General features: G+C 36.9%; 1 protein-coding gene across 1 annotated transcript in view; it reads left to right on the forward strand.

The window, feature by feature from the left end:
• The window catches only part of MYCBP2 (MYC binding protein 2), a 272,226-nt gene extending 247,637 nt beyond the window's left edge, over positions 1-24,589 (forward strand). Inside the window, exons 70-83 of the mRNA XM_044913540.1 lie at positions 888-1,154; positions 1,650-1,933; positions 3,332-3,428; positions 5,178-5,297; positions 6,865-6,966; positions 7,992-8,120; positions 8,495-8,627; positions 9,854-9,957; positions 11,243-11,431; positions 12,221-12,328; positions 13,549-13,758; positions 16,664-16,771; positions 17,423-17,588; positions 23,764-24,589. Coding sequence (XP_044769475.1) covers positions 888-1,154; positions 1,650-1,933; positions 3,332-3,428; positions 5,178-5,297; positions 6,865-6,966; positions 7,992-8,120; positions 8,495-8,627; positions 9,854-9,957; positions 11,243-11,431; positions 12,221-12,328; positions 13,549-13,758; positions 16,664-16,771; positions 17,423-17,588; positions 23,764-23,879 — 2,133 coding nt within the window. The 3' untranslated portion in view covers positions 23,880-24,589. The remainder of the gene's footprint in view (positions 1-887; positions 1,155-1,649; positions 1,934-3,331; positions 3,429-5,177; positions 5,298-6,864; positions 6,967-7,991; positions 8,121-8,494; positions 8,628-9,853; positions 9,958-11,242; positions 11,432-12,220; positions 12,329-13,548; positions 13,759-16,663; positions 16,772-17,422; positions 17,589-23,763) is intronic.
• Positions 24,590-25,009: the final 420 nt, after the last annotated feature.

A 25,009-nucleotide genomic window follows, 5' to 3' on the forward strand; every position in this document is an offset into this window, starting at 1 on the left:
GGTGTTAATATTTTTAATTATAAGGAGATGGAGTAGTGCTAGATTGTTCATATAATGGGGTACCTACATAACATAATAATTAGCCCTTCAAAAGTCAAATAAAACACTGGCTTTACATTAGCGCATCATTTTAACTTTCAACATCATTAAATCTTGTTTAAATAAATAAATTTATCTGTGCTTTATCTTTTTAACAGTGTTTCACTGAATCTTAGATGCTACCAGTTATAAAATGTGCTGTTATCTCATGTATCACTAAAAAAAGAAAATTTGCTGCCAATTACATTGTGAATGCCATCAATTATAAAACACATTATGAATAGAAATATTAATAATATGTGGAAGGAAAATATGCCTTAGAAGTGATAAAATATGGTAATTTGCTTTGATTAATTTGATGTCTTAAACCACAGGCAGGGGTATTGGTAACTTGTATATAAATAGTTTCTACATAGTAGTTGATTTAAATACTATGATTTTTATTCATGGTTCTGCTAGTTTTTCTTAATTGTTTTTAAGATGAGTTAAGAAAATAGTATGATGGAGGGGCACCTGGGTGGCTCAGTTGGTTAAGCGACTGCCTTCGGCTCAGGTCATGATCCTGGAGTCCCGGGATCGAGTCCCGCATCGGGCTCCCTGCTCGGCGAGGAGCCTGCTTCTCTCTCTGACCCTCCCCCCTCTCATGTACTCTCTCTCATTCTCGCTCTCTCAAATAAATAAATAAAATCTTTAAAAAAAAAAAAAAGAAAATAGTATGATGGAGAATTAATGGGGAGAAAGTATTAAATTGAGTATCAACTAATATTCTTGTCTTTTTTTTTTACTAGAAGTAGTAAATCAGATTTACAAATATGTTTTTACATTTTCTTTATGTTGTCTTTAAATAGGTGTGTGCTCACATCGTCCAGGCTATTCGCATGGAGGCCACCAGAGTTCGTGAAGAATGGGAACATGCTATATCAAGCAAAGAAAATGCCAATTCTCAGCCCAATGATGAAGATGCCTCCTCTGATGCTTACTGCTTTGAGCTGCTCTCTATGGTCTTAGCCCTGAGTGGCTCTAACGTGGGCCGCCAGTATCTGGCTCAGCAGCTAACTCTGCTCCAGGATCTCTTTTCACTGCTCCATACAGCCTCTCCTCGAGTCCAGAGACAGGTGACTGGTCATACCACCTACCTTTTGGTTTACTTTGTTCCTTGAAATAGTGTTAAAAATTACACTATCAAAGAGAATCACCTTAGGGTCTTAACTATTGATCTTTATTTTTTGTTTTGTTATCTGTTTTTTTTGAATTGTATCTTAACTCCATGCTTTTTATTTTTGACTCATTGTATTGAGAATATGGAAGAGCAAAATATGTTCCATTTTATTACTATGCTAGTGCAATAAAGAGTATCCTGTCTACTGATTGTCTTATTACCATGAAATGTGTAATGTTTCTTTATTCCTGACCAAATAAAGACATGTTTTTTTCTTGCTGCTCTGGAGGGCTAATTACCACTTCAGAAATTAAAATAGTGTTTAAGTCATACTTCTGTCCTTCTGAAAGCTTTTGAAGTCATAGAATGGCAGCTAGGCTCATTTAAAAAAATGAGAACTTTAGAACACTAATCTTTAAGAGGAATTCTTTCTTTTTATTTTTCTTGTCAGGTAACCTCCTTACTAAGACGGGTGTTGCCTGAAGTGACCCCTAATCGTCTGGCCAGCATCATAGGAGTGAAATCCCTTCCCCCAGCAGATATCAGTGATATCATTCACTCAACAGAAAAAGGAGATTGGAATAAACTAGGTATCTTGGACATGTTTCTGGGATGCATTGCCAAAGCACTCACAGTGCAGCTCAAAGCCAAAGGAACTACCATCACAGGAACAGCTGGTACCACTGTGGGCAAAGGTGTTACAACAGTTACTCTTCCGATGATTTTCAATTCCAGGTTGGTCGTTGCATCTGCTTTAGTACTAAAATAGAACAGAGGGAGCCACTATTTAGAGAATTAAGACAGGATTTCAAATTCCACCTTGTTTGTTTACCAAATAGAAGCCATAAATGACTAATCCATGTATAAAAGAAAATGCTGTATATAATAAAAGTGTAGTTTCAAGTTAGTGGGGAAAGGAAAGTGTGTTGAATATATGATGTTGGAATACTTCTCATGTAGAAAAAATATCGTAGGCCCCTATCTCACACCATATACAGAAATAAACTTGAGATCAATTAAAGCTTTATGTATATTTCTTTTAAAAATCTACTAGGACAAATTATAGAAGAATATTTTTGTAATCTTCAATCCAGGAAGACCTCCTTAAAACACAGAACCCAAATGTCACAGAGGAAAAATTCTCAGATTTGGCTACATAAAAATGAAAGTTAATTATATGAAAATGTTTTTAAAATATAAACTGATTTGAAAATACTTAATATCTATATAGTAGAGAATGAATTATTAGTCATAATATTTAAAAAATGACCACAGATTAATGGGAAAAGACAACTGATAGAAAAATGCATGACAAGAGCAGTTAGTTCCAAGAAGAAAAATTACAAATGCCAGTAGACAAACAAAAAGACACTTTGCTGGGAATCAGAGAAATATAGATTAAAACAATAGGAAAATATCTTTGTCTTGGCAGCATTATGAAGAAATAGGCATTTTTTATGGCATCTGATGTAGATTACTGAAGCCTTTTTTGGATGTCAGTTTAATAACATATCACTGTATTTAAAATATGCTTATCCTTTGACCGACCAGTTCTACTTCTAGAATTACTTCCCTCAGAAATGTTTATACGTGTGCACAAAGATATATGCAAGGAAGTTTGTTACTGAATTGTGTGTAACAGCAGAAAATTAGACATCTGGAAAGTACTAGTCAAAGAGCCAGTTCATGATATTAAATAACACCAGATTGTAAATCAGTGTGTTGCTTTCTTAATCTAGATAGTCTTAACAAAAGAAAAAAAAAAATGTCAGCTGAAGTAGAGTAGTGTACTCAATGATGTAGTTGACATATTCTGGCACAAGCCCTTAATACCTCTATGTGGATTGGTAAAAAATGGTTTGTGGTCCTTAGATATGCTTTGAACAGCTCTGTTCTAGAAGATGCAGGGTACAAAAATAGTTTATAAACAAATACCTGAAGGGAACATGTATCAGAATAGCTACTCTCAGGGTTGAAGAGATAAATTATGGGTAATATCTTGATTAATTTCTTTTTAAAATTCTTAAATTGTTTGAATCATTTAAAAAATGAAAATGCATGCTGAAATACTTTTCATCGTATTTATCTGTAACTGTCACTGAATAGTTTGCAAATGCTGACTTTTCTTTATAGTTATGTCCGTCGAGGTGAAAGTCATTGGTGGATGAAGGGCTCAACTCCTACCCAGATCTCAGAGATCATCATTAAACTTATCAAGGATATGGCGGCAGTGAGTTCCCATCCTCCTGATCATTATATCACTGAAGTGTAGTCAAAATCTGATTAAAACAAGCAGCGTATTCTGCTACATCAATAGCAGAAGTACACTGATGTTATTTTGCTTTACTTAAAGCCTCGTTTAGTAGGTTAACTATCATGCTGTTCGTCTTTTTGGTCAGTGATTAATTTGTCCTTTGTGTAAACTGTTCATTTCAAGCTTCCCAATTAATTTACTTGTGAATTGTTATATTAGTCTTCTAAGACTTTAAAACTTAAAAAATAAAATACACTTTTTTGAGCCCTACAAATCAGCCTGAGTCCAAAACCCTAAAGGAAAAACAGGGCTCCCCAAAGTGAAAGTTTCTCATCCTCCCTAGTTCTCCTGGTTTATAAAACTTCTACTCTTCTTTATTAATATTCTCTATCATTGTCTTTAGATGTTCTTTTCAGGGAGATCCGGGTGTGTAGAGAAAAGGGAATTACTTCTCAGAGTACCTGGCTCTTATTGGTTGCTCCATAATGCTAGTTTCCTCACATTCCATTATGTGTTCAGGCTCAGGAGGGCAAGATGCTGTGGAATGTGGGCTCCTGAGAGGTAGAGCAGACAAAACATTCTGGAGGAGGAGAGGGACTGGAACTGCCCTTTAAGAGACTGATAGCATATGGAGGAGAGGCAGGAGAGGATATTCTGGGGAGATAGGAAGTTCTGTCACTGTTCCCAATAGCAAGGACATTTCCTCAGTTGGAGTAATGGAGAACTTTCTCACTTTTCAACAAGTCTTTCTCAGGATGTTCACTGGATGAAAATACTAAGGAAAAATATTTAGGAACACCTAAATTCTGTGGTAGTCAGGTGTTTATGTTCAGCAAAAATCAAGTTAGCAAATAAAAGTAGTTGTAGGGGCACCTGGGGGGCTCAGCCAGTTAAGCATCAACTTCCGGCTCAGGTCATGATCCCTGGGTCCTGGGATCGAGTCCCATGTCCGGCTCCCTGCTCAGCACAGAGCCTGCTTCTTCCTCTCCCTCTGCCACTGCCCCTGCTTGTGCTCTCTTGCTCTGTCTCTCAAATAAATAAATAAATAAATAAAATATTTTTTAAAAATAAATAAATAAAAGTAGTTGTAATTTGAACCCATTTATGCTCTTGGGTTCTAGTAATATTCATCTAAAAGCAATTAACTTAGCTATATAAATTTTGTGTTAAATAACAAAGCTTCATAATCGGAATTTCTGAAGCATAGGTACTTTAGTACTTCTGTTTTTATCTAAACATAAGAGGAAATACTCTTGAGCTGTATAGATTAAGAGTATTGAGAACCTAACTTTTTATTTACTTTCCAATCATTAAAATGGTGATCAGAAGTTGAATTTTTCATAGAGTTGTGAAGGATTTTTATTTCAAAGGTATGCCCCTGAATCTAAAGCTGCTCTAACAGGGGCACCTGGGTAGCTCACTCGGTTGATTGTCCAACTCTTGATTTCTGGCTGAGGTCATGATCTCAGCGTCGTGGGATTGAGCCCCACAGCGGGCTCTGCACTCAGCATGGAGTCTACTTCTTCCTCTCCCTCTGCTCTTCCCCCCACTCATGCACTCTTCTCTTTCTCTCTCTCTATCTCAAATAAATAAATAAAATCTTTTAAAAAAAGTTGCACTAACAGATCTTTCCTTTTTGATGAGATGTTGTTTAAGAGAAGAGAATTTACTATTACAGTTATACATTTCTCATTGCTTACTAAATTATTCTCTCCTGCTCAATAGGGTCATCTGTCTGAAGCATGGTCCCGAGTGACAAAAAATGCCATTGCAGAAACCATCATTGCCTTGACCAAGATGGAGGAAGAATTTAGATCTCCAGTGAGATGTATTGCAACAACTAGGGTAGGAGTTTCTTTTCATTTGGTCTGTATCGTTGCAGTAATAGGTTTGAACAAACTTAAATCAATAAGTCAACTTAATCCAATTTTTTTTTTTTTTTTTTTTTTTTTTTTACCAAATACTGTATTTACGGAAAAGGTGTGAAAGGCTTTTTGGAATTATGAACTAAGTATAGTGGTTATAAACATTCATTGTTATGTGTTCTTTATCCCTTGTTTTTGTTATTATTTGGGAAGCTAAGGATCAACTGGTTAGAAAAGGCTAAGTTCCCTTATGTTGTCTTTCTAATAATGTATTTACCATAGCTTACACAGTAAATTTAGTGTCAGCATTATGCTCAGATAGACTGAGGGTCCTTCAAAGACAAGGCCCTCCCTTACTCATTTGGTATGGCCTAATTATTCTAAAGTAGAGCCTACCTATCGGATTTACAGACCTTACCTTTAAAAAAAGCAAAAAGTATAAGCCCTGGGCAGAGTGGGGCAAAATCTCTTAGCTGGAGAGTAGGATTGCATTCTTCTGATGAGACATCTATAGTCATTTTTGACCTACCAAATTTCATGTCCCGTGTACTTCCAAAAGAGATTAGGGATTTCCTTGAAGCAGGGCAGTGTGGCAGCATTAGGAAGAAGCAAACACTGGCAGAAGTTGTTTGATTTAATCTTCAGAAGTCTGGAAAGGAAGACAAATTGTCTTTCTCTGGGGCAGAAAAGGCCGCTTGATGCCGTGCTGGTATTGAGTGTGACAAGTGAAGAAGCAGTTCCTCTACAGCAGAGCTTTAGCACCACGCACGCACGCTCTTTCCTTCTGCACTCCCCCTTTCTCCTTGCACACTTTAGGTTTGCAAAAGGTTTGTTTTTCCTTTTTCTATTTTTCCGTCTTCCTGTTCATGTCCAGTGACACTCATAAGCACTTCTTAAATAATTAACTATTTTTCGGTAATGAAGAAATATATCCTTCTGTGTAAAACTGAAGCTTACCCTTTAAGCCTTCAGAAAGTTTTAAACTGTTTCTGAGGCTATTTTCTAAAGCTTGCTAGATATTTACTTATTTCTGACAAAGTATACCAAGGATAGTGCTAGGCGTTTAGGGGCATACAGAGACTTCTGAGGAGCTGTTACTCTGCAGAAGGATTTAACATGTCCCCGCCTACTTATGGGACTGTGTAAAATTGAACAGTCATTGTGCCACCTTGCTTGGAACGTAGTGCCTCAGGCAGATGACGCTAGATGGGAAAATTTGCAAGAGGCTTGGGTACAGTAAATATTCAATATGTAAATTCATTTACTGATACATTGCTTCCACAGTAGACCAATAAAGGATAATCTTATATGTCAGGTAAAAACCAGAATGGTTCATCCAGCAGCAATCAATAAATATACTGTGCACGTGGCCCATACAGCAGTGAGCACATGTGCCTGGTACCACGTCAGAAAACCTGAGTGCCACTGGGTCTCCATGTATTTCCAAATTCAGCTAGCATTTGTTGAGCTGTCATCATGTGTCAGGCAGTCAGTGTTTTCTAAGCCTTTCTAAAAATTCAGTATTATAACAGCCGTTCCTGTTACAGCTCTGGCTTGCTCTGGCTTCACTGTGCGTGCTGGATCAGGACCATGTAGATCGTCTCTCTTCGGGGAGATGGATGGGAAAGGATGGACAGCAAAAACAAATGGTAAGACCAGAATTGTCTTATAAAAATGTATCTTGTTTTTCTTTATAAGTAAGCTGTAGCTTAGCATTAAAAAAAAACAAAAACAAAAAAACGAACCTGCAAATCAAAATTCCACAATTAGCGGAAAATTGTGTCACACTGTCCACGGTCATCTCACAAGTCTGTTTCACTTAGGGTCCCCTCCTCGTAGTTTGTTAGGGGCTTTAATTATGTAAAAGAGCTTTCCCCTTCTTCTCTGAGTCTTGTTTGCACCATATTAAAATGTGTTTTTAGCCACACTCTCATTGTATATCTAGATTGTACTCTAAATGTTATCAGCCTTAGGGTTAGAAGTAAATAAAGCAGTAAGAGAGGCACCATGACATACCATTTATTCACAAATACACAGTACTTAAAGTAGTTTGAATAGGTATCCCTAGGTACACTGGAAGGGAAGACTTTATAAAGGCCCTTTCAACATTTTCTCACTAATGTTCAAGTTTCAGAATGAATCATTTATTCATTTAGCATACAGGATGTTTGAACCTAGGGGGAAGAAAGTTTCTTAAGTCATTAATCAAAGTGTACATGTTTACTTTATTAATCATTAAACCGGGCGCCTGGGTGGCTTAGTTGGTTAAGCAACTGCCTTCGGCTCAGGTCATGATCCTGGAGTCCCAGGATCTAGTCCCGCATCAGGCTCCCTGCTCAGCGGGGAGTCTGCTTCTCCCTCCTGACCCTCCCCTTCTCGTGCTCTCTCTCTCTCTCTCTCAATCTCTCTCTCTCTCAAATAAATAAAATCTTAAAAAAATTTTTTTTTAAAAATCATTAAACCTGCTCAGCACATTAATTATTGAATTAAGGGTTTTGAGGGGTTTTTGTACTTAAGTACACTTGCCATAATTCTGTTTAATGTTCAGCTTCTAAATTCCTAATAGACTTCAGAACAATAACGTTATTGTTGTAAATAAATTACATTCCATTTGTATGAGCATCTGTGGCATTCTTTTAAATGTAATGTGACATGTGGGAACACCTTGTTTCAGCCTATGTGTGACAACCATGACGATGGAGAAACTGCAGCCATCATTTTATGCAACGTATGTGGAAATCTGTGCACTGACTGTGACAGATTCCTTCATCTTCATCGGCGAACCAAGACTCATCAAAGACAGGTGACAGCTTCTGTCTGTACGTGCGGAGCAGTATCTGGAGCATAGGATATGTTCAGTAAATTTTGAAATAAATGTGGGAAGGAGGCTTGCTGTGATGGGAAGAAAGGGACTTTGCAATCAGAGCCTCAGTGGAGTTCCCAACTGTCTCATTTATCGGTGTATAAACCAAGACAGTCGGCTAACCTCTCTCAAACTTAGTTTCCACATTTATAAAAATGGGGCCGTTGTCAAGATTCAGGACAAGATTGGAAATGTCCAAAACTTCTTAAAGTGCTTAGTAAATAAAAACCATTATTGTTATTGAGTAATTAAATTTTATACTTCCTCCTTCAGAGTGAAAAAATATTTTTCCCTTTTCTTTAATGAAACAATAGGTCTTCAAAGAAGAAGAAGAAGCTATCAAGGTTGACCTTCACGAAGGCTGTGGTAGAACCAAATTGTTCTGGTTGATGGCACTAGCAGATTCTAAAACAATGAAGGCAATGGTGGAGTTCCGAGAACACACAGGTAGCGGAAGATTTAAGATTGAACCATGCCTGCTGCTTAGGATTTAACTAGATATTATTTACTTACTGTGAATTATTTAATGTGGATTATTTTGAGTATATTCTGATAACTATAACATCATTGATCGCTGACTATATTATTATATGTACTGGACAATGTCCTGTAATAGAGAGGGCATTAAACTACAAGTCAGGAAACCTGGTTTGTCACTCACTAGCTGTGTTCCCTTGAGCAAGTCATTTTATCTCCCAAACACATGGTTTTCCATTTTTTATTTTTTTCTAAAGTAAATCTGGTTATATTCTCAGCTTAAAGTAATATTCAATCTTACAAATTCTTAATTTTCAGTACCTCTGTAGCCTGCCATTTGTCTGACTGATACAAATTTTTGATGTTGGAGTTAAGTGCAAATCTGAACAAATTTAACTCTACATAGGAGTACTTTTTCATGCTACAAGAACGTGGTCTTTTTTTCTCATAGCTGATTTTTTTTTTCTCCTGTAATCTATCAAGGTCATATATTACATTAATAAATCTTCTAATGTTTAACCATTCTTGTATTCATGAATTAAACTATCCTTTTTAAAAACCTGTTTTTCCTGTAAATATTGCTGAATTCCGTGTATTACTATTATATTTAGAATTTTTGTATCTGTGTTTTAAAATGAGCTTGGTCTGCATTTTTGTATCTTCCTGTTCTTTTTCCTGTTGTTCTGTTCTTGTTTTATGGATTGTGTTCCTTCTTTGACTGTTTCAAACATTTAATTTCCTTTACATATTGCTCTGTCAATGCTAGTTCCTTAGATGGGAATTCTTTTTTCAAGTTTCATATTCTCTAACAATAGGTTTTCTTCTATGCCTTGTAATTTTGTCATTATATAAATTCTTAAAGGTTTATCTTCTGTGTATTCTTATTTAATTTTATTATTATATTTTATCTGGAACTGTGCTTTTGGAGCTGGAGATTTGCCATATCTGCTCAACCTGCTATCTGTTTGGCTTCAGATAGGTCTTTGGTTTCTTGTCCCTTTTTTTGTGATTAGTTACTTTATAATTACAGCAGCTTTACAACCCTTCCACTGTAAAACTGCCTGGCTGGTTTCCCAGAGATAGCAACTGATACAAACCTGATTTTCCTGTTGGTTTTTTTTTTTTTTTTTAGTTTTTTTAAAATATGTAGAAAACATATTCTTAAGGAGGATTTTTCTTTTTCTGCTTGAACCTAGGCAAGCCCACCACAAGTAGCTCAGAAGCATGCCGCTTTTGTGGTTCCAGGAGTGGAACAGAGTTATCTGCTGTTGGCAGTGTGTGTTCTGATGCAGACTGCCAGGTGAGTATACAGTTAGACAGGCTGTCCCAGTTAGGAATAGCATGCATTCCCTCATGATGTATTTACTTCATATTAAATAAGAGTTAGAGCTCAGCATCACTTCAGTTTTCTAAATTAATATATTCCCCATATCAAGAGCTAAATGCTTTATCAGAGCTAGAGAATGGATAAGTTTCTCAAACCCACACAGACAGTGTGTGTTTATCAACTATCACCATAATAAATATTTAATGTTTGCTTTTTTGCTACAAAAAGGTAAAAATCTATGGACTGCATTTCCTTGACCTCTTACATACTTTATTCACTTATTTCCTTATAATCAGCTTTCAATATTTGACAGTTCTTTAGTTCTGAACATCCATACACATATTTCATGCTATCCAGATATTTTCAGTTCAGTTCAGTTGACAAGAACTTGGATAGGGCCCAGCTAGTGAAAGATATCTGTATGGTTTTTTGTTTTGTTTTGTTTTTTTAAAGATTATTTATTTATTTATGTAACAGAGAGACACACAGTGAGAGAGGGAACACAAGCAGGGGGAGTGGGAGAGGTAGAAGTAGGCTTCCTGCTGAGCAGGGAGCCCAATGAGGGGCTCAATCCCAGGACCCTTGGATCATGACCTGAGCCGAAGGCAGACACTCAACCGACTGAGCCACCCAGGCACCCGCCTGTATGTTTTTTATACCCATTTTAATGAAAGGATAGGTGGTGATTGGGAGATTGTATATCCAGAATTTTTTTGCTTCATGACTATGCACAAAAATAAATAGATTAAAATTATATTTCACTTTTTATCATCATTCCCTTTATGTGAAGTGAAATTTTTTTAAATCACATTAAAAGAGAAATTACACACTGAAAAAATTTAAATTAAAATTTTAAAATTACACACTAAAAAAATTTGCTAATAATCCATAAGTTATATTCAAATAAAGAATAAAAATAGGGCGCCTGGGTGGCTCAGTTGGCTAAGCGTCTGCCTTTGGTCCAGGTCATGATCCCAGGGTCCTGGGATCGAGTTCCACATCAGGCTCCCTGCTCAGCAGGGAGCCTGCTTCTCTCTCTGCCTGCCACTCCCCCCCTGCTTGTGCTCTCTCTCTCTCAGACAAATATATAAATAAAATCTTAAAAAAAATAAAAAGAATAAAAATAACTTTATTGCTACATAGCCTTAATGTGTATTTCCTGTGGGAAATATCTTAGAAAATTAACATAATGGATATAATTACCAGGCTGTGTGCCTTTTTTGATATTTTGTATGCCATTATAATTTATGTCTAATAGGAGTATGCTAAGATAGCCTGTAGTAAGACACATCCCTGTGGCCATCCGTGCGGAGGTGTCAAGAATGAAGAGCACTGTCTGCCCTGTCTACACGGCTGCGACAAAAGTGCCACAACGCTGAAACAGGATGCCGACGACATGTGCATGATCTGCTTCACCGAGGCGCTCTCAGCAGCACCAGCCATTCAGGTTGTCTCAGCTTATAAAGTGCCTGGAATTTAACATGGGAAATAGAAGTGTATCTGTGAAATAAAGAGATCCCTGAACTTCTTGCCTCACTGGGAGAAAATGTCCCCTAGTATCTCCCAGTTTGTTGAAGAGCAAATTCCGACTCTTTATGTTCTGTTTCCATTTTGTGTGCTCAGCTTTCATTTGTCATTTGTCTGAGCCTATATAATCAATGGAATGTATGAAATGTTCATAAGGGAGGAAAAAATAATCAGATTATCTAGTAACTGCTCTCCTTAATTTCCAAAACCCAAAATGGTAGCACTATGTAATTGATGTGTACATAGTAGTACGCACCTCTATATGTAAAGTATATGCGTACGTCTATAATATTAGTGATATTATTGAAGTTACTATTCGTTAAATGTTTTTTTAAATTTGACCACTTCTTTATATTTTCAGTTCTTATGATTCTAAGATAAATGAATATTCTCAAAAAATAAATCTTAAATCTTTAAATCAGTAGTTCCTTCTTTCTATGAGATACAAAAGGGAATAATTTTAAATTGCTCCCTAACCTGACTTACTCTTTATAAGGTGGCATTAATATGCAAGTGGTAATAAATTGGAAGAAGCTGAAGACCTAGTTAATATTTCATGAATAACAGAGAAGTGCTGAAATTTCATTGTCCTAAACTTGATTTTTCTTTTATCTGCTTTAACTAGCACCTTCATTAAATAATCTGCTGGTTATTCAAGTGTTTATTATTATCACATTTGCTTATATCCCTCTCTTTTTTTTAATTTAAGCTGGACTGTAGTCACGTATTCCACTTACAGTGCTGCCGACGAGTTTTGGAAAACAGATGGCTTGGTCCAAGGATAACATTTGGATTTATATCTTGTCCCATTTGCAAGGTATGGAGAGAATCAGAAATTATCTACTTTCTATTTTCATCTTTATCTTCATCCTCCAGAATAAATGTGTCCACATCTCTTGGTGTCCTTCCCAGTTTACTTTTTACCCCCAGCCCCCATCAGTTTCTGCTCTTTTCATCTAGGTGATGCCAGAGAATATTATAAGATCCCTCTATCTATTATGCATTTCAAAACAGTAAGTGTCAATTAAAAGCTGGTTAAGTGAAATTAAACGTATCACATCAGAAAATTCATTTAGATATCATCATGCATTAAAGGGTGTTTGTCACCACTTTCAGACCCCTCAGAGTTCAGATATGTGACATGACAATGGGTGACTACCAAAATGAATGAGCCTGTGGTGCTTGTAGGCTCTGATACCTGCCATTAAAGATGAAGTCTGGGTTTTCATCTTCCTTAAAGGTGAAGCCTGAAAACCAAGATTCTTTTAGAATCTTAGGTAAAATAAGGAGAAAATACTGACATTTTACCCATCTCTTTAAAGATAGTAAGCAAAGTAGCAACTTGTTTTGGCAAGCCAGTGATGATTAATAAAAAAAAAAAAAAAACCTTTCTTTGTTTAAGATTGTGATTAACAATGCCTTCTCTATTCATTCTTCATTCCTTTTTGTTCTGTTAAGCTCTCCCTGTTTCCTTCAGATGTGCAGACTGGTTTGAAGGGTATAACATGGAAAGACTTAGCACAATTATTGCTTAGTTAGGCTGAGGAACAATTCAAAAGATTGTAGTAATTTGCCCTCTCTTCTCATATGGTGCCACAAAGAAAGGTCACATTTAGGAAATGATACATAAAGATGATATAGAAAATACTACCTCCTCATTTCTGTCACCTGCCGTTGTACCCTACCCCCAGGGAACCAGAACACACACACACACAGAGGGAGTATGTCTTATTTGTGGCAACAGGGCAATCTTTTAGTCCCAGAGGAGCTAAGGCAGCCAGAGAAAAAGTTTAGACTCAGGAAATGTGAAGAATTTTCATGCTTTATATCCCATTTGCCCCTTTTGTCCCTGATCTTGGGAAAATGTGGGCTTGTGAGGATTTTACAGGATTATTCCTAAATGGCATTTTATTTAGAAAATGTTCACTCTCTGCTTATCTCCTGGCACAGTGCTTGGTTCTTAGGTGCACACTTCAGTATTTGTTGAATTCATAGATAAGTGATTCTGTTAAAGAATGTTCATTTTTTAAATTTCAGAACAAAATAAATCATATAGTATTAAAAGACCTGCTTGATCCAATAAAAGAACTCTATGAGGATGTCAGAAGAAAAGCCTTAATGAGATTGGAATATGAAGGTCTGCATAAGAGTGAAGCTATCACAACTCCTGGTGTGAGATTTTATAATGACCCAGCTGGCTATGCCATGAACAGATATGCATATTATGTCTGCTACAAATGCAGAAAGGTATGCTGTAAATTATACTAGGAATTTTTAAGAACTAAAGATTACCTATGTGATTAACAATTGAATTGTATAATGATATCTAATTCTTATATCTTAAGTCTGAAGTTAAAAATCAGAAAGTTTGATACTACATTTGAAGTTGAATTTTTTTTTTACTTAATTTGTTTTGGGATTTTTTATTTATTTATTTATTTTTACCTATACAGACTATTCCCAGAGCATGTTACATTTCTGTACACAAGCTACTTCACATCAGTAATCTCCTGTTTGCCAAATCCAGTTGGTTTTTAAATAAATGTCTCCTACTCTGAACTCTTAAGTTAACTCTTAATTCTTTTCACCATTTCCTCATTAAAATTCCTTGGCTTCCGGGACAATACTCTTGATATCCTTTCGTTCTGGTTATTTGTCTTTAACTCCTTTATATAGGGTTCCTTTTCATTCGCCTCCTCCTTACATATTTAGTTTCTCAGCACTGTATTCGTGCCTAATAATAACCTCCTTACCTTTGCTGAGCTCCTGTATATCCATGTCTTTGCCTAATATCTGTATCATCCTGACCTTCCAAAATTTTTGAGATTTAGATACAAATATTTAACTGCTTACCAGACATTTGAATTTCTCACACATACTTCAAAGCCCACATGAGGAGTATTATAATCATCGACTTTGACTCTCTCGTTCTCCAGTCTTTATTTACAAAGTCTTTTCAATTCTATCTCTAAATCTCCTTGAGTTCTTTTTTTCTGTTACATCTTCAGCAACCCTAATCATTTTCTTTGGTAATTGTAGTAGCCTTCTTACTGAGCCCCTTGTGTGGAGCCCCTAGTCCTTCCACTCCATCCTTTACACTTACATCACTACTAGTAGATTAATATTTCTCAACCTCAGATCTGATGTGTCATTTTTCTGCTTACCCTGTCCACATCTCCAGTCTCATTTCCCAGTATGCTACCATTTGCGCCCCATGCTACCAAATACCGAACAGCCTGCAATTCCCCAAATTCGGCCATGTCTGCTCACTCACTGACTGCTCCGTGCCAGTGCATAGGCTGTTCCTCTTCATGGAATGCTCTTCCCTACTCCTCCTCTGCATTTCACTCTGACCTGACGCCCCACCCAAACTGAGGTGCTTGTATGCATAGCCAAATTTGTCTGTTTCACCTTCTCTGTAATGTGCCTGCAACTCCTCTCCACTACCACATGATTTTGGTATCTTACATACCTTCTTTGTAGAACTCCTTATTTTGCATTATGATTACTGATTCACTTGTCTCTGCGCCATTTGATAAGTTCTGTGAGATCAAAGACAATGTTTTTTCGTTTCTCTTTCTCCAGTACTTGGCAGTTATTAGACACTGAGTTAATTAGAGAATACATAAATGAATGAAGGAATCTGTAAATAAAAAGTGCATAGTCTCTCAATGTAACAAAAAGAAAATACAGCTAATGAATGGAAGGCTAAATAGGTAGATGATAGCCAAAAAGGCAGATAAATATACATACATTCAAGGCAAGACTAATAGTGTACATTTGTGAAACTTGTATTGTTACAAATAGCAAAATATTATTTCTGTGTGTTCAATGTGTTAAACGTCATAAGTGAACATTGTATTACCATAGGGATGACAGTCCAATGTCTAGGAAGCCAAGCAGGAAATCTAGAAAAGTGAAACAGCTAGAATAAACAGCAGACCTCAGGACAAATGAAATACTTCTGAGGCCAGATTTAGCTGGTGGACAACCATTTATAACCTCTGTATCAATGGAGCCTGTCTTTTGACCTGTTTTTCTGAGATACTAGATTTATATTGACTTACCTTGTTTATCCTCAAGTATGGACATAGTTTTTTGGCTGTGGGACATGTTGTGCATGCAGATTGCCCCAATTATAATTGGCCTCATTTATTTCGTGTCCAGAGCAAATACAGATAAACCACCCACCAAGATAATTTCATTTATTTGAGTGTGTATATTGAATACTGCTGGGTTCCTGCACACAGTGTAGCTTTTTAAGTATGAGCAGTCTTCTGAGGAATTACCAAATTTCCCTTTCTTTTTTTTTTAAGTAATCTCTACACCCAACGTGGGGCTTGAACTCACAACCCCAAGATTAAGAGTCGTATGCTCTACTGACTAAGCCAGACAGGCACCCGTTCCCTTTCCTTTTAAAAAATTTTTGTATAATCAAAATTGATTTTTTCTTCTGTCCCATTAGCCCCACGATTCTAATTGTGTACTAATATTTATTTTAGGCATATTTTTTGTACTACAGTATTAAAGTTTGGAAATTTTTTTTTTTTTAAGATTTTATTTATTTATTTGACAGAGAGAGACGCAGTGAGAGAGGGAACACAAGCAGGGGGAGTGGGAGAGGGAGAAGCAGGCCTCCCGCGGAGCAGGGAGCCCAATGCAGGGCTCGATCCCAGGACCCTGCGATCATGACCTGAGCTGAAAGCAGACGCTCAATGCCTGAGCCACCCAGGCGCTCCAAAATTTGGAAATTTCTTAAACATACTTATCAAAGCAGTAGAAGGAAACATTTAATACTTCAAAATGAGAAAAATTACTCAAACTTTGCCCTGAAAAAGCAGTTTATCATCATTACTTAATATCTTATTCTTGATATTTATTTGGAATAATATACATTCTTACGTTATTTTGTTTTGACAATACAATGTTTGAACTTCCTACTGTAAGCATGAGTTTATTGCAGAATTAAAGCAGATTTATTTCATACCCTGATCCACCCATACAGGCATCTACTTGGCATTGCAAGGGAGTGTCAAATAGATAATAGTATTTTCTAAGACCTCTTGATCTTACTTTCGCTATGCTCATACTGTATCTCCCACAGCAAGGTTTTCTTTTTTCCTGCCGTAATCTAATTGTGTTCTCTGCATAGGCATATTTTGGTGGCGAAGCTCGCTGCGATGCTGAGGCTGGACAAGGGGATGACTATGATCCCAGAGAGCTCATTTGTGGTGCCTGTTCTGATGTGTCCAGGGCTCAGGTGGGCAGAACATTTTATTAGAAAGGACAGTTTAGAAATGTTAAACCTCTGTTTTTTCAAAAATAATAATCTAACTAATGTGGTGGGAATAGTATAGCAGGTTTTTTGCCCAGTGTTTTCGGATGTTTATATGCAGTGTATAATTTTCCAAATTAATTCATAGATATTATTCTCTTCGATGATATTTGCGTTTTATAATTTTGTCCTCCATGAAATGGTCACCATATTTCAACAAGTAATAAGTTTACTTATTTCATTTTCTTAAACCTGCAGCCACACTTTTAGCTTTATCTCACCTCCAATGAAATCTTCACAGTACAGCTGTGAGACTGAGAGATAGATGAAATATTAACTATTCAATTTGGCTGCCCAGGAACAATTCACCAGGAAATTAAATGTGTCTTATTTATTAAATCAGATTGGTTCTGATGGATCTGAGATGAGAATTTAGGGCTTTCTCCAGACCATTTGGGCAAAGCCACACATTTATTCCTCAGTATTTTTAATGTATCTGTCATCAGTTTTTCAGTCAGTTTTGAGAGCTATGGGTACTTGTAAAATATGAATCACTGAGCTATATATATGACTATCTTAAGTGTGTTTGAAATGACTTGCCATAATCTTGTGTCTATGTATTTTCTTTTGCTATAGATGTGTCCAAAACATGGCACAGACTTTTTGGAATATAAATGTCGCTACTGCTGTTCAGTGGCTGTCTTTTTCTGTTTTGGAACAACACATTTTTGTAATGCTTGTCATGATGATTTTCAGAGAATGACTAGTATTCCCAAGGAAGAACTACCACACTGTCCTGCAGGTATGCTTTTAATATTTTTAAACACGACTGTGATGTATATACTTTCTGGTTTAATTTAATGATCACATGAGAACTCTTTTCCAAGTGGCAGAAACCCGGTTCAAACTAGCCTGAAGAATAGCCTGATTCTGAGTGAAGTAGAAAGATCACCGTGGTTATGAGGAGTCAGGAGTTTAACATTCTGAATGAAGTAGAAAGATCACCGTGGTTATGAGGAGTCAGGAGTTATAATGAAGACAGTTACCTGGGGAAGGAAAAGGAAGTCAGTTAAAGATTAGTAAAAGAATCACTGTTTGGCACTAAAGGGCCATGTGAAGTTTGAAGTTACGAATTGATAATAGAACCATTTTAAAGGATTCTTGTGATTTTTTTTTTTTTTTTTTTTTGAGACGCCTGGAACCAGTGCCATAAAATGGACAAGTGATTTGATCTGGAATGACTGGGAATTGGCAGTGTAGTGAGCATCAGAAAGCCAGGGAGTTAGGCCACTGAGAATATGGGAGAAATGATTGTGTATGGAGGTCAGGCTGAGAAAAATAAGAATATGAAACCAAAAAGAAACTGAAAAGATTGGAAGAGATCAGGAGGGTGGTGGTCCCAATGAGGTGGGAAGGGAGAGAAGTGGAAGGTGAGGTAAACATGACCACAGAAGAGAATTTTACATGAGATATATCTGAAATTGGTGAAAATACATACAAAAGTACTTAGAGCACAATACACGATTTTGTTAAAGCTGGGAAACACACTCTCATTCACTGCTTATCAGAGTGCAGATGCTAGAACCCTATAGAAAAAGCCATTTGATGGTGCCTCTCAAAACTGCAAACACATCAATAGTCCCACTTCTGGGGATATACCTACATATGTGAAGTAAATAAAAAAGGCAAATGTGCAAGGATATTACTTGTAATAATAAAAATTTGTAAACAATCCAAGTATCCAGTAGGAGGGTGGTTAAACACTAAGTACTATGAACCGTCAAAAAAAAAAAAGAAAATGATGATGAGGGTGGTGTTTCTGTGTACTGATCTGGAAAGATGTAGAGGAGACTGTTACATAAAAAATCAAGTTACAGAACAGGGTAATACGGTATGTGATCTTGTAAGAAAGGGGGAAATGAAAATATATACTCATATTTGTTTATATGTGCATTAAAAAATACTGGAACAATACACAAAAATTAATAAAATTAATTAACTATTGGGAAGAACGAGGAAGATGGGTAGAGAAGGGGGGAAGGTGACTTATTATGTACAATTTTTTTAACATTTTGATTTTTAAACCATGAGAAATAAATTATCCAGAAAGAAAAAGAATATGTAAGGTTTTTTGTTTCGTTTTAGTATGGCTACCTCTATTTGTTCATGTCAAAAAGAAATTGTTATACTGTTCCCCTTCTAAAAACTTTTTTTTTTTTTTTAAGTAGATGTAATAGACTTTGAAAGAAGCAAGATCAGAATAATGTAAGGCTAGGTGTTTAGGATAATGGCCAGAATAAAGATGTGAAACCTAATAGCAGGAGGAGGATGCTGAGCTGGAGGTGAGCAGATGAAGGGAGTGAAATGGGGGCAGTGTTTGGATCAGGTTAGCTTCAAGGGGAGGGAGAGGGGTTTATTGAATGAAAGTTGTAAGTCAGTGGTCTGGAAGTAAATGGAAACCAGGAGAGTCAGTCTTGCTTCCCGGCCTTATGACATAGTAGGAGCTCAGGAGATCAGCAGCTTCTAGTTGAGAAAGCTTAGAGGCAAGCAATGTCATCAGGGAAAATCCACATTTTGCTTAATGGAAGAATGTTTCTTTTATGTTCAGAAACAAAGACAAAACAAAACACTAAAAGTAATCAGGAGATTAGCTAGCAATAAGACAAGTATGGTGGAGAACATAGTGGTGGGGTCGTTGCTGAGAGGTTCTGGCCAAGGCAAGGCCTCCCCTCGCACATTCACAGGATCACCCAGGTCAGCCATCACAGGGACGCCACCCTGGAAACAGCCGTGAACCAGAGAAATGACGCAGGAGAGGATTTAGAGAGTTTGCAGAAGGAAGGAACGGTCATCGATCCTGGGCATTTTCACATGTAATTTCTTTCTTTTTTTCCCTTTTCTTTTCTTTCTTAATTTCTCTCTCTCTCTTTCCTTCTTTTCTTTCTTTTTAAGACTTTATTTATTTGTCAGAGAGAGAGAGCACAGGCAGGGGGAGTGGCAGGCAGAGGGAAGCAGGCTCCCCACTGAGCAGGGAGCCCGATGCAGGACTCGCTCCCAGGACCCTGGGATCATGACCTGAGCCAAAGGCAGACATTTAACCAACTGGGCCACCCAGGTGTCCCTCAAATGTATTTTCTTACGTAGTTTTTACAACCTATAAGGTAGATGGTGTTATCCCCACCTTCACAGATGAAAAGTTAAGGCCTCGAGAGGTACAGTAGCTGGTCTAAGATCATAATGCTCAGACCGAGGCGTGCTCTCCCAGCCTCTCACATTCCTCTAATTTATCCCTTCCTTTAGAGAACTGGAATAGAATTAAAGCAGACCCCACAGTGAAATCAGCAGGGAAGACGGCCATGCATTTTACTTAGAAGGACAGAAGGATTGATTCTCTAACCACTGTCAACCCATTAATTCCAATTTTTAATATATGGATGAGGACAAGAGTCCAGATTAAGAAGTTAAAGTAGATAATTCCTCTGTTACTTTCTAAAATATTTGCTGACTACCTTCTTCGTGCCAGGATACTTAACCTTCATAGCTCCCTATGAGTTAAATGTTGCTGTGCCTATTTTAAAGATGAGGGACCTAAGAATCAAGAAAGATTAAGTTAACTTTGCCTCAGTTTTCTTATCTGCAAAGTAGGGACAATAGTTCCTGCCTCTGGCTGGTAGAAGATTGAGTTAATATACTAGAACAGTGCCTCAGTAGTAAGCACGCAAATGTCTACAGGTGTGTTTTTGTTACTGTTTTTCACCATCATGATTAGATTATGAACTCCTTGAAGATAGGGGCCATGTACTCTTCATTTTTACATCCCAAGCACCTGATGTAACACCATTCACCCATTAGGCACTAAGTAGATATTTGTTGAATAAATGACCCTTTGTTTTCTCCCAGAAAAAAACAAGGACTGCAGTTTGCAGGAGCCATCATTGATGGTGTCATGCACTTAAGTTAGATCTGCCATTGAGTGTCCCCCCTCCTGACAGCTCTCCCCCTCCCACCAGGGGGGCAGGTGGAATATCAGTGTGCAGTGTGATTTGGGGTGGGAGGTGCTGATATACTTTATAATTTATAACTGGAATAATTACCTTTCTAGGTTTTAACTCCTGCTCTTGTGTCTGCTAGCTGAAACCAGCAGTTGACTTCTCCTTCTGAGATGATCTGTCCTCAGTTTGATATTACCCTCATGCCTTGGTCTTCCGCTTCTGTGGAGCTTAATTTTTATTCCTTTACATGAGGCCACAGTTTGTTGTTTGTTCAGTAGTAGTAATAACAACTAACATTTACTGAGTATATGTACAGCCTAAGCTTCATAAACACTAGCCTTTTTTTCCCTCCTGTTTTCCTTCTTTTACATCACAGAAGTTTTTAAACCTAGAAGAGATAAATAAGATCTCATTCCCCATTGATCTGGATAAGCTCATTCCATCCAATCGCATACTTTTCTCTTAAATAGAGTCAAAATTTACATTTATTGTTTTGGTTACTAGCTGTAGGAAACTAATGCATACTTTTATCCCTTCCTCTGCTGTTAGGGACTCTGCCTTCAAGTATAAGCCCAGCCAGTATTCCCTGCACAGTAAAGCTCCTCATTTATAAAGGAGCTAAAAGTCCTTTTTAAATGATATGAAACACATGACGTGAAGCACATTAACATAACAGGTCTTTTTTAAAATAGAAAAGTACAGGTTTTTGTACATTTTTTTTTCTATTTATTTTTTATTTAAATTCAGTTAACTAACATATAATGTATTATTAGTTTCAGAGGTAGAGTTCAGTGATTCACCAGTCTTTTTTTTTTTTTTTAAGATTTTATTTATTTATTTGAGAGAGAGAGAGAGAATGAGAGAGAGAGAGCATGAGGGGGGAAGGGTCAGAGGGAGAAGCAGACTCCCCGCCAAGCAGGGAGCCTGATGTGGGACTCGATCCCGGGACTCCAGGATCATGACCTGAGCCGAAGGCAGTTGCTTAACCAACTGAGCCACCCAGGCGCCCGTGATTCACCAGTCTTATTACACCATTACATCACGTGCCCTCCTTAATGTCCATTTTTAAGCCTCATCTATTTGATTATTATTAAGCTTATATCTTCCCCAAAGTGCTTCTTCCACATTGTTAAATTTTATATTATTTTACCATTCATATATTTAGGCCAGTTTTCATTTTTCTACTAATCTCCCTTCAGATACTTTTAAAAATAACAATCTTTAATAATCAGTCTTCCCATTCATCAGTGTGTACTTTTTCTTCAGAGAAGGTACAAGGATAACATGGCTTATTTACACTTAAATTTGTTCTTACTTGGAGAAAAACATTCATACAAAAGTTTCCATATTCCCTCATCCAGAATAATTTTCTGTTCAACTGAACTGATGGGTTTTCATTATCATTTTTGTTCATCACTCTTTGCTGTAAAATGATGTATCTAATGCTCAACATCACTCATCATCAGGGAAATGCCAGTCAAAACCACAATGAGATACCACCTCACCCCAGTCTGGATGGCTAGAATCAAAAAGACAAGAAATAACAAATGTTGGCAAGGATGTGGACTAAAAGGAACCTTCGTACACTGTTGGTAGGAATGCAAACTAGTGCAACCACTGTGGAAAACAAGATGGAGGGTCCTCAGAAATTAAAAACAGAAATACCAGGGGCCCCTGGTGGCTCAGTCAGTTAAGCCTCTGACTCTTGATCTCAGCTCAGCCCTTGATCTCAGGGTCATGAGTTCAAGCCCCATGTTGGACTCCATGCTGGGCATGGAGCCTATTTAAAAAAATAAATGAAAATAGAACTACTATATGATCCAGTAATACCACTACTGGGTATTTACCCAAAGAAAATGAAAACACTAATTCAAAAAGATATATGCACCCCTGTGTTTATTGTAGCATTATTTAACAATAGCCAAGATATGGAAGCAACCCAAATGTCCATCAATAGATAAATGGATAAAGAAGATGTGGTATACACACACACACACAATGGACTGTTATGCAGCCATAAAAAGAATGAGATCTTGCCATTTGTGATAACATGGATGGACCTAGAAGGTATTATGCTAAGTGAAGTAAGTCAGAGAAAGACAAATACTGTATGATTTCACTTACATGTGGACTCTAAAAACCAAAAAAGCAGAAACAGACCCATAAATACAGAGAACAAACTGATAGTTCCAGGAAGGGGGATACAAAATGGGTAAAGAGGGAGTGGGAGGTACAGGCTTCTAGTTATGGAATGAATAAGTCATGGGACTGAAAGGTGGTACAGCATAGAAAATACAATCAGTGGTATTAGAATAGCTTTGTATGGTGACAGATGGTAGCTACACTTGTGGTGAGCATAACATAATGTATAGATTTTGTGGAATCATTATGTTATATGGAGCTCGTAGCATTGTGTGTCAACTATACTTCAATTAAAAAAAAAAATTTTTTTAGGTGATGTATCTCATTCACTAATAGAATAAGATCTAGGGCGCCTGGGTGGCTCAGTTGGTTAAGCGACTGCCTTCGGCTCAGGTCATGGGATCCTGGAGTCCCGGGATCGAGTCCCGCATCGGGCTCCCTGCTCAGCGGGAGTCTGCTTCTCCCTCTGACCCTCCCCCATCTCATGCTCTCTCTCTCTCTCTCTCTCTCTCATTCTCTCTCTCAAATAAATAAATAAATAAAATCTAAAAAAAAAAAAAAAAAGAATAAGATCTATAGCTCATAGCGGTTATTTCTAGGCAGGTTGTTGTAGGTAAGGGATTCTGTCCTTTCTCTGTTGTATATACCTGATATGTTGAATTTTTTATGGTGAACATTTTTACTTTTGTAGCTAGAAGAAAAATAATTTTTAAATTTTATGTTTGTGTAACCATAGCCATATAATTTCTTTGAATAACTTATTGGTGATTTATATTTACATTAGGTTTGTATGTATGTGTCATTTTTAATTATATTCTTTTGCCTCCTTCAAAATTTATACAGGTCCCAAAGGCAAACAATTAGAAGGAACTGAATGTCCACTCCATGTTGTTCATCCACCCACCGGGGAAGAATTTGCTCTGGGTTGTGGAGTGTGCAGAAATGCTCACACTTTTTAGAACACTCAGATTCCTTTGTCTACAGAGAAGAAGTTGCCTTCATCCCCCAAGTGGATGTGGTAAAGTTTAAACTCTGCTCAGGATAAGGACGGGACCATTTTTACATCCATGAAAATGAACCATTCACAGTGCAAGAAGGATGCCAAATACCATGTACATAATTCTTGCTATGGAAAGTTTCCCCATTCTTTCGGTTTATCTTCTTTTGAACCAAGACATCAAACTTGTGAGGTGTTTGCATGTGGCCATTACCGTCATTGGCCTGTGAAGCATTGAACATTTATAGATAATTGATATAAAAGAATCGCCATGCCCATGGACTAAGAATGATGCTGGCTTTCAAGCAAAAAAGAGAAATAATCATTGTTTATTGTATACTGCCTTTTTGTAATCCTGTATAATTGCATCACAGGTGGGGATGAAAAGAGGAATATTCTGGTTTATTTCCTAGACTGTTATTTAAAAAAAAAAATTGTGTTAGGACTGGCATATAAATGTAATAAGTATCACACTGTATATAAAGATATCAATGTTTGTCCTGTATAAGAATTACTAAATTACAAATGCAGTTTCATTTAAACTTCTGGGTTACGTTGAGCCTGAAATTTTAATGAAGTGCAATACGGAGTGTGCCTCATTATCTTGCAGCTGTAAACATATTGGAATGTATATGTCAATAAACCACTGTACATTTTTATACAGTGATAAAGTCTGACAACTGTGTGAGCTATTGCTTCAGAAACAAAATGGAAATTTTTAGATTTTACGATCTAAAAACCCATCCAACTTCACTAACACAGCACAATGATGACTTTCATAACTCTTAGGGAAGAGTGGTAATGAAGTACATTTTGGAATCTTAAACACTGGGACAAACATATAAATATGTATGTTAATAAACAGACACATGCCAAAGAGGAAAAGAAAACATTTAGGAAATTGACCAACCCCATCTTACTAACAAGCCCCTTATTAAACTCTTATAAAGTAATCAACAAAATTACTAGGCTTTTTTTTTTTTTTTACAGACTACAGTGTGTTTCTGTAGATCTTTTTTACAGTTAACTCATGAAATTGACAAACTATTGATTTATGAGTCATCATAAGTCAGGTTATATTTATTTCATGAG

Source organism: Neomonachus schauinslandi, chromosome 3 (assembly GCF_002201575.2).
Source record: "Neomonachus schauinslandi chromosome 3, ASM220157v2, whole genome shotgun sequence".
Lineage (NCBI taxonomy): Eukaryota > Metazoa > Chordata > Mammalia > Carnivora > Phocidae > Neomonachus > Neomonachus schauinslandi.